This window comes from Eubalaena glacialis, chromosome 19 (assembly GCF_028564815.1).
Source record: "Eubalaena glacialis isolate mEubGla1 chromosome 19, mEubGla1.1.hap2.+ XY, whole genome shotgun sequence".
Lineage (NCBI taxonomy): Eukaryota > Metazoa > Chordata > Mammalia > Artiodactyla > Balaenidae > Eubalaena > Eubalaena glacialis.
The window spans coordinates 37,601,254-37,610,949 of record NC_083734.1 but is presented as its reverse complement, the minus strand read 5'-3'; the positions used below and the strand labels follow the sequence as shown (position 1 = coordinate 37,610,949).

Genomic DNA, 9,696 nt, shown 5'->3' with positions numbered 1-9,696 from the left:
CTGGAAGTTTTGAAATCAGAGAGCTTCAAGCACAGCTGGGTTCACAGCTGCATCATTTGGAGCATTGGACTCATTAATATTCATGAGTCATCCCCACCAATCGGAAGAGCGGATGCCATTAGCTTAGCATCTGTCGGGTTTCTGTGAGGTTTGTGTATGGAGTTTTTTTCCCCTTTTAAATGAACTTCTTTTGACATTTTGGATTTGCCTCTGTAGGTTTCTATCCTCGCCTTGCTCTGCTGCATCATATAAAGGAGAGACCCAGGGGAGGCGGGCAGGAAAGAGAAATGAGTCCCAGCAAGGGCTCCGCATCTGCCTGTTGACAAACTTTATTTCTCTTTCAGCACCTGGCACCTCAGACAGGCCGCGAGGATGGTAGCAGCATCAGGTAAATTATACCTAACAAGGTTCGTGCCCATAACTGTGAGAGGAGCTGGATCCTGACTCTTTGGAAGGCAATTCTTCCTCCAGTGGTGAACTTGAGCTGCACACACAATGCAGGAGAGCTGCCATGCACGGTTCTGAACCATTATTTCCACGCTGATAAATTCATGATTTATGAAAGTAACTACTGCCAGCCCTCACTCCCTCCTCCACTGCTACAGCTTGTTAGACACCAATTGCAACAACAGTCTTAAATACTTGAATTTTATTTCAGGCCAAAACCCCTCAACTCGGAACTAAATGCCATGACAGTCCCACAGCATAGGCTGGTAGTAAAAGAGCCCAGAGACAGGGTGTGATGGCCAGAGGAGGGAGGAGCGGGAGAGAAGGGGAAGAAACACACACGCAAACCCAAGGGCAGAGCAGGGCAGAATGCCAGCGGCACTCATCTCCTACCAGCTCTGGCTCTCAGAGGAGAGAATTATGGCAGCAGGAGGGCAGAATGCCTCATTGTCTGAAGGAAGGCGTGTTGTTCCTCATCTCCATCCCCAGAGCCCTCTCTCCAGGCAGAAACAAAGCCCCTGCACCCCACTGGATTGAACATACGGCAACACAGCAGAGGGACACGCGGTGGCTGAAGCCTGGGGGCAGGGAGCTGTTACTAAGGGAGAAGAAAAGGATTCAAAAAAGAAAGGAGCCCATGCTTACCCTGCAGAGAAGACAGACGCGTCTCCGCTTTATAACCAGAGAGACGGTGACAGCCCAGGACATCCTTTCCAAAACAAAGCCCCTGAACCGGTCCCTCTCCTATGGCTGTGACCAAACCCTTCTCTTTCGTGGATGGTCATGAGCTCTTTCATGGGTCTTGGCCCCATACAGCCAGGCCGAGGTCCTGGGATGCGCAGGAAACCCCAGTGACAGGAGTCACAGCACCGTTCCATTCAGTGGTATTAGTGGAGGAAAAGCAAGGAGGTGGGAGAATATTCACCCCCCTGTCCACGCAAGGAGGTAGGCAAGAGGCCAGCCTCCCAGAAACCAAGTGCTCCAGGGACTGCAGCAAAAATAGAGCCAGTGGGAATACAATGACACAAGCATTTCTGTCGAACAATATTCGATATGGCAGCTTAAAATCTGCCACCTACAGGTCCCCAAAACCAGTCACCTGAGACAGTGCTCCTAGGCCCGTTTACAAACATCTAAAGAAATTCAGCTCCCAGGAGAGTAAATATGGGGTTTGGTTCAGAACCAACAACCCCTGGGCCTTGTGCTCAACTTATAAACATCCGCACAGTGTCTATTTCTATGGAAGAAGCTTTACGAGTTGTCACCGACCTCCACGCAACCTACGCGAGCAGAGGCCATGGTAAGACACGAAGCAGCCCAGCCTCCCCACCACCGGCCTGGGCCCAGCCCCACCCGAGCAAGTCTCCCGGCCCACATCTCCTTCATCTGCCTCAGAGCAGAACCCAGAGCTCCAAGCAGAGCTCACTTTTCCAAAACTGTTTCCAACTGACCAGGATCCAAACGCACTGCACGGTCCCCTCCCATGGCCCTCCTCACAGGCTGAGGAGCAGAGATTCCCTCATCAGGTCTTGCAAAACCACAGCATGACGGAAAGGAAGGAGGTGGGAGAGGGGGGCTCTCCAAGGAAGGAGCCTCAGAGTCAACAACAGGAGCCCACACCTCGAAACTGTCCTTTTCTTCCCCGGGAGGCGGTGAGAGAGAGCTCCTCCTGCCCGATCTTGGGAGAAAGCAGCAACTGGAAAAGAGTGGGAAAGGGAAACGAAGGGCATGAACAGGTAAACAAAAATGAATGGACAACAACAGGAGGTCTATCCATACAAAGAAATATTATTCGGCCGTAGAAAGGAATTAAGTGCTGATACACACTACAACATGGACACACCGTGAAAATGTACTACATGAAAGACGTCAGTCACAAAAGACCACATACCGTATGACTGACTCCGTTTCTGTGAAATGTCCAGAATATGCAAATCCATAGACACGTAAAGTAGACAGTGGTTGCCAAGGGCTGGGGGTTGGGGAAAATGGGGAGTCACAGCTAATGGGCACAAGGTTTCTTTGGGGGTGATGAAAACATTCTAGAATTGGCTGTGGTGATAGGTGGCTGCACAACTTCGTGAATAAACTAAAACTACTGAATTGTACACTAAAAGGCTGAACTTTATGTATGTAAATATATGTCAATAAAGTTGTTATTTAAAGAAAATGGGGGTGACTTCCCTGGTGGTCCAGTGGTTAAGAATCCGCCTGCCAATGCAGGGGACACGGGTTCGAGCCCTGGTCTGGGAAGATCCCACATGCCATGGAGCAACTAAGCCCGTGCACCACAACTACTGAGCCTGCGCTCTAGAGCCTGCGAGCCACAACTACTGAGCCCACGTGCCACAACTACTGAAGCCCGCGCGCCTAGAGTCCATGCTCTGCAACAAGAGAAGCCACCGCAATGAGAAGCCCACGCACCACAACAAAGAGTAGCCCCCGCTCGCCGCAACTAGAGAAAGCCCACGCACAGCAACAAAGACCCAACGCAGCCAAAAATAAATAAATTTAATAAATTTAAAAAAAAGAGAGATCTAACGCTATTTTAAAAATTAATTAATTAAAAAAATAACAATGCACTTTATTTAAAAAAAAAAGTAAAAGAAAACGGGGGTTGGGGGAGAGGATAAAGAACAAAACAAATAAGAAAGCCTTCTCTTCTTTCTCCTCAGGTTCCAATAGGAGAGCACGCTCCCCAGGGATGAGTTAGTAAAGACACAAGACCTTTGTGCATGGAATGAAAGAACCATGCACAAGGAGGCCGAGGCCCTTCTGAAAGGCCACCGACGCTGTGACCTTACTGCTTTCTCTACCAATGGACACGTCACTGGCCCAGGTTACAATAATCCTAGCCACTGGTGTCTCAAAATAAAGCACTTCAGTTACCTCTTAGGCTGGTCTCCTTTAGCCAGGTGAGAGGAGCCCCGCCTCTCTTCCTGGGCCCAGCCACAGTTTGACATAGCATAGCGAAGAATGGCGTCGGAAACGGACATGGGGCTTCGGCCCTGGACACAGGCTTCTATCTCAGGCACCGAGAGCTGGCTTTGCAGGAAAAGGTGTAACTGGCTGTCTGACAGGAGGACCACACTCTGCAGGACCCTGGGGCAAACACAGGTAGGGCAACACAGAGCATCACCCCGAGAAGTGGCTCTCCCCAGCCCATCCTCTGAAGGCCTTGTGGCTTGAGTGAGCACTGAAGGCACAAGGGTGCAAGAAAGGCATCTGACACAAATGTGCCTGTATGTTCACAGGGGCCATCCTGCCCGGCACACACACCTCACCCCCCGGCCCCTCCCCAGGAGGCAAGTGCTAGCCCGCCAAGTCCACTCACTTTTCGAGAAAGTGCTGCAGACCTTGTCGTCGCTTCTCAATGAATTCATCTGAGCTGCCAAAGAAGGTTGACTTCCCAGGAAGTTCAGGTACAGGCCTGTGGGATCACATAATGTAACACGCCCAAGATAAGTAACATCCAAGACAGTCATTCCAGTCCCCGATCAAGGATATCCCCTAAAAAGAGGCGCAAATCAATACAAACAGCATTTAATAAGGTGGCAGGGGAAGGAGACTAACACCGACTGACTGCATGCGTGTGTCAGGCACTGTAAATGTTTTAATTTAACCTTACTTCATTTAATACTCCCCAAAACCCCATGAGAAAGATATTAGTGTCCCCAATTTAGTGGTAAGGAAATAGAAACAGAGAAGTTAAGTAAATTTCCCAGTGTCACACAGCTAGTAAGTAAGCAGCAGAGTTGGTATTTGAACCAAGTCTATGACTTAAAAACTCCATGCTGCTGGATTACACTGTTTACAAAGCCCATTCCCACCATCACCTATTACTGAAAAAGGAAGAAACTTGGACACAGAGACATGGAGAATGCTGGGTCCTTCTGTGTAAATTAAGACTACCTTCTCCAGCCCTGGAAGGTCACATGCTTGGAATTTTCTAAAAGTAGTCGAGTTGCAGCAAATCATCCACAAGCTCTTCAAGCCTCCCTAGCCTCTCCTGTGAAGCATGGCACATGCTTTAAAAATGGCAGGCCAGGGCTTCCCTGGTGGCGCAGTGGTTGAGAATCTGCCTGCCAATGCAGGGGACACGGGTTCGAGCCCTGGTCTGGGAAGATCCCACATGCCATGGAGCAACTAGGCCCGTGAGCCACAACTACTGAGCCTGCGCGTCTGGAGCCTGTGCTCCTCAACAAGAGAGGCCGCGATAGTGAGAGGCTCGCGCACCGCGATGAAGAGTGGCCCCCGCTTGCCGCAACTAGAGAAAGCCCTTGCACAGAAACGAAGACCCAACACAGCAAAAAAAATAAAAATAAAATAAATAAATTAAAAATGGCAGGCCAGACTAGAGGATGCAGGGTCTGTTCAGAGGAAGTTCCAACTGGCTTATTAGGGCCTGACCCATGACAATGGCCTCATCAGTCCCACATGTTAACTAACTGGCTACGTCATCAACAGGGTCACCAGAGCATTCAGTGACCACACTGTAGTGGAATCACTGTCCTAAACTGTCTCAAGTTTTAGGACTTATTTGAAGTACGCAGGTGAGGAGTGAACAATACTGCTTTTCCTAAGGCTCTCAGTCTGTTATAACTCTGGATAGAGGTCTCTACACAAAAAAGAAAAAAAAAAAAAATTGCAATTTTTTATATATCAAATGGATGGGAACACCACCTGTCAAATTATTCCAGAGGCTAAAAAGCTTCTCATAACCAGTGAAGCACACTTAAAAAGCCAGCAGTACCTTTCTTTAGCCCTAGACTATTTAGCCCTATGCATGTTAAAAAAGAAAAATATTTTTTAGATTTATTTGGCTTTGTTAGGTCAAAATATTAGAAATAAGAATGCTGTCTTACTTTTTTCACTGACTTGAAAATATAATTTAAGAATACATTTCTCAATGTCCTTAGTACCTGGCAAGTTGCCAAGTTTTTTTCATTGTAAATTCCAATTGCCAAGTAAGCACTTAAAAAGCCAGTCTCAGACCCAAGAAGAAAACAAGAGCAAACTCACACTAAACCAGCGTTTCTCTGTAGCTGCTTTCTCAGCCACACAAACTCTCGGTAGCGGCGACGCACACAGGATGTCTTAGCAGTAAAAGCCTTGCTGTTGGTCTACAGGAGGCAGCACATGAAAAGGCTTTAGTGGGAAAAGCCCAAGTTCACATGAACTCCCCATCGTCACTCTCACTAAGGACCCAAGCCACCAGGCCACAGTCCTGATCGAGGGCTCCAAGCAGAGCAAGGTGCCACCAGGCAGCCTGAAAACAACTCTCAGGCAAACCCCAGGCTCTCTTTCCTCTCCTCCCTCCTTTACTTCTGTCAAAACATCCATAAACAGATTCTGCCTCAAGACTGGCCCTCAGCCCTGGAGGGTGTTGACCCCAATATCAAAATTGGATGCACTTACATGAAGGAATATCTTATAATCCACGTAAGAATTCCAGGAGCCCTCATTATGCACGCGGGGGTCCTGAACACGCACGGTGATCACCTCCTGGAGGGAAGAAATGCTCCTTTAGCTTCAGCTCAGCCACACAGTAAGGCGGCCACGACACACAGGTTGCCAGATTTTTCCACTCAACACCAACTTTCATTCATTCATTTGTTCATTTATTCATTCAATTCGGCAAATATTTATTGACCACCCTGTATGTGGCAGGCACTGTGCTAAGGCACTGGGGTAGAACAAGAACAAGAGACAAAAATCCTTGCCCTTATGAAGCTTACATTCTAGTACATTCCAACGAATGGAAAAGTTAGTGAAAATGGAACCTCATTTCCCAGTAATGCCTTTACTACTGATTTCCCTCTCCTGGCTTGACCTTGAGCTCATCAGAACTACCAAGGTATTACTGTCAGAAGAACACCACCAAGCAATATCTGAATCTCCCAAATCCCCTCAAACTTTTACCCACCTGTTCCCCGGGGACCACATGCTTACCTCCTGCTCTTGGTTCTCCAACATTCTACACCAAAAGCCCATTGGAAGAAAACATCTGATGAGGGACAGAAGACACAGGATCAATCACTGTTAGTATGCGTCTACTCTTATCTCTCTTGGCCAGGGCAAAACCCTGAAAATTTTTAATCGACGCCCCCCTGGGGAAATCCAGGCAACTTTTTTATTCTTGTGTAAAACTTAAGAGGAAGCAAAACAATTCCGCTACATGAGCTAGGCGCCAAGCTAAAAGCCCTGGGGGATTTGCCTCCCTTCTCAGACCATGACGGGGACCCTGAACAAGGCCACCTCTAGCCAAAACATGTTCAGGTCTACACACTGTCGCCTCAGGCAGCCAGAACAGGCAGGCTGAGTCATAAAACCTTTCTGCCTGAGAACTGCAGGCACAGCAGTGTCTGTGGGCACACACAGCACAGCTCTCTAAGTGAGCCTAACATTGCCCCCTCCCGGCTGTTTAGAGACAACCAAAACCCCAAAAACGCCTTTGCTCCTAAGTCTCTCTTTGTCTTGCTAAGCACAGTCACCGCCCCAGAGGCAGATCTCAGAGTTGGAGAGTTCCGGGGGCACCTGAGTGGGTTGCCCAGTTGTGACCTTCCCTTATCTAATCCCATCTCCAGAACCCAAGCCAATGGTTCTGATCATTTCCTCTCTCGACATGCAGTTTATACCACTGCCCAAGCACCCCACAGCTGCACAGGTCGACTCAGGATGTTTTCCGCTCCTTTGCAAAGATTCATTAAAGCCTAAGCCACTGATTTCCCCCAGTGTGGCAGTTTACATGTGCAGCGACATCGCCCACTCCAACAAGGGGACCATGAAGGCTGCAGCACAGGGTTACTCAAGTCCAAAGGGGCCCATGATGTCACCTTCTGTTAAAATACAGCACTGATCTTTTTACTCCTAGAACCACTCCAACAGCATCCACTCTGGCTGCCGCCTCCACCCCACTCTCCTCTCTTAAGAGTGGAACAATAAGGTTTAATATCCCTTTCCAATTTACCTTGAAATGAAAACTGAGTTCAGCCAATATGTACTGCCAACAAATGATCCAGGCTGGCTCCTGGGAAAACAAGACTATCTCTGAGCTCTCCCTCTCCTCTCCCCATGCCCATTCACACACCCACTCATTTTTACAGTCCCACAATTAATTTTAAACACATTCTCTTATTAGTTCTGCCTTACCATTAGAAGAGTGTGTAATGAGTTTCCTTCTACTTTATGTTGTGCTAACACGGCTAACATTTCAAGAGAAGGGGAACTCATTTACACCATAAAATTAGCAGAGCACACAGCTTTTCCAGTCTTTTTCAGTATACCAGAAGGTCTCTTCACACACAGACACTGCACGCAGAGATGAAGCTGCATGATATAGGACAAAATTGGGCTACACAGTCGAGCAAACTGGAAATTTTGTGATTGCAATGCCATCTTCAACAGTATTCTTGCTGACATTCTGATTTTTCAGCTGATGCAGTCACCACTGCAAAGGGGTCCTGAACTGAAAGGCGGGAAATCCCAATTCCGTAACAACTGATGTATAACATCCTGGATGTAAGCAAATGGCTGTGATCAAAAAGAGCAGGCCAACTCACTGTGAACAATCAACCTCCTAAGATTTAAACAAAAAATTTTTATTTTTTTCTCTTCTCTTTTCAGGCATTTGGTAAATTGCCAGCACAGGAGCAGAGTCAAATACACTGAAGTGTCTTTCCACAAAAGTAACAATAGGAGAGATGATGACAAGGAAATCCACACACTCAGTAGAGCTCACACATCTCCAGTGCCTTGAAAGGTATGCCAAATTCAGAACAATAATTTAGTAACTAAATGGTCATCATTCTCAGGCTCAAGAAGAGTTTGCCTAAGGCTCCGAAAGCAAGCTCCTCTCCTTTCCTTTGGGGCTTATACCACTTAGAAACAAATAGCTATAAACTGGCTTTAAAAAAAACCCTAGGACCCCCCAAGATGCTATATACTTAAAACTAAGTTTAAAGGGCACTAAAAAAGTTTCAATTGTAACTTTCCTTAAAAACAATGGAACAAACACAAAAACCTATACTTCAAGTAATAATTTCTAGCAACTACTATTCTCCATCAGCTTCCTCCCTGTAGATGCCACTCCTCAGGAGGAAATGAAGCTCATTTCTGCCCTTGGAGGGAAAGGAGGAAGTTCTTAATTTTAGCAGTATGATCTGGGAGATGCATCCATGTGTCATCCAACTAAGGATAGAGTCAGTGATCCTCTCAGCTACTTATGCAACTCACTCAGCGCTAGCTACATTTCCTGGGCCCTTTCAATCACATCTGAAGTTTCCTTTACTTTCTCCACCTGTACCAGCACCAGTATCTCCGGGTAAAATCCAGCTGTTTGCTGTTTACAAAGTAGATTCCTTGTAAAGCTTTCCTATGTCTCAACAATTCAAGGCAGCAGTTCAAGGCTTTAGCTCCACCATTTTCACTCCCATTTAAACTACTTAAAGAGACATGTTAAAAAAAACAAATCAGGTGGTAACTTTTATATTGAGCCACCGAGACTCACATCCTTTCTTACTCATTCTTCAGCCCTGTGGTGCCAGATGGCAACTCAAAAAGCTCTCCTTCCGAAACACCCACAAGTGGTAGAAGCAGATCCCCTGGCTGACCAAGCTCTGCCTATTCTCAGCTATTCTTTGCTCCATCCTTTTGTTCATGTGTAACTTGCCAGTCTTTCCACTTGCAGGTTAAGTAACAAAGGCAACCACAATCTAGCACAAGAGCCTTCTGTGTCCCCGTAAAATACCTGCCATTACTCCTAGTCCTAGTGTTTGGGTAAACGTAGCCAAACTCTTTTATTCCGGCCACACACACACCCCCACCCCGTATTCCTAACGAACTAGGAGCAAAAAGGCCACGTGGTCCTTATTCTCCTTTGCCTACTAAGCTTGGGGAGTGGGAAGTAAAGATGCTTTATACTTTAAAAATAAATAGAAAAGCCGGGTTTCCTTCCTTGGATCCCAAGTAAGCACCCGCCTTCATCCCGGGAGGTGAGACTGCTCGTTCCCTAGGATGGCCAGCGAGGTCGCCAACCCAAGCGCCACTGCTGACTCTCAAGGCCGCAGCTTGAGCGTAGCGCCCACGCCCCCTCACCTGAGAGCAGCACCCACTCCCCGCGGCCCCGCCCACGCCCCCTCACCTGAGAGCAGCACCCACTCCCCACAGCGACACGGCCAGTGCCCCACCATACAGTAAGACTCTAGGCTTCTCCTTCCGGGTGAGCGGCCGGCGCCCCGGTGCACGACG

At 47.7% G+C, this 9,696-nt stretch overlaps 1 protein-coding gene across 6 annotated transcripts; it reads right to left on the bottom strand.

Moving 5' to 3' along the window:
* Positions 1 to 634: 634 nt before the first annotated feature.
* SNX11 (sorting nexin 11) lies at positions 635 to 9,696 on the bottom strand. Of its 6 annotated transcripts, none has more exons than XM_061175619.1 (9): positions 9,590 to 9,696; positions 7,418 to 7,477; positions 6,400 to 6,454; positions 5,866 to 5,952; positions 5,470 to 5,570; positions 3,782 to 3,877; positions 3,337 to 3,549; positions 1,899 to 2,143; positions 635 to 1,045 (listed from the first exon to the last, which is right to left on the bottom strand). In XM_061175619.1, exons 3-9 carry the CDS (start codon positions 6,439 to 6,441, stop codon positions 921 to 923), a joined length of 909 nt encoding a protein of 302 aa, XP_061031602.1. In that variant the 5' UTR covers positions 6,442 to 6,454; positions 7,418 to 7,477; positions 9,590 to 9,696; the 3' UTR covers positions 635 to 920. The 6 variants fall into 6 exon arrangements, with proteins under 6 accessions (XP_061031602.1, XP_061031604.1, XP_061031601.1 ...); XM_061175621.1 differs by lacking the exon at positions 7,418 to 7,477 and adding an exon at positions 7,600 to 7,962 and having other exon boundaries at positions 9,590 to 9,695; XM_061175618.1 differs by lacking the exon at positions 9,590 to 9,696 and adding an exon at positions 9,544 to 9,558.

Coding starts and splice junctions, on each gene's coding strand:
- SNX11 (XM_061175619.1), bottom strand. CDS start 6,441: ATGGGCTTTTGGTGTAGAATGTTGGAGAACCAAGAGCAGGAG. Junction 3,878..5,469: donor CAGAGAAACGCTGGTTTAGT/GTGAGTTTGCTC, acceptor GTGATCCCACAG/GCCTGTACCTGAACTTCCTG. Junction 1,046..1,898: donor TGCAGTGCGTTTGGATCCTG/GTCAGTTGGAAA, acceptor CTTCTCCCTTAG/TAACAGCTCCCTGCCCCCAG.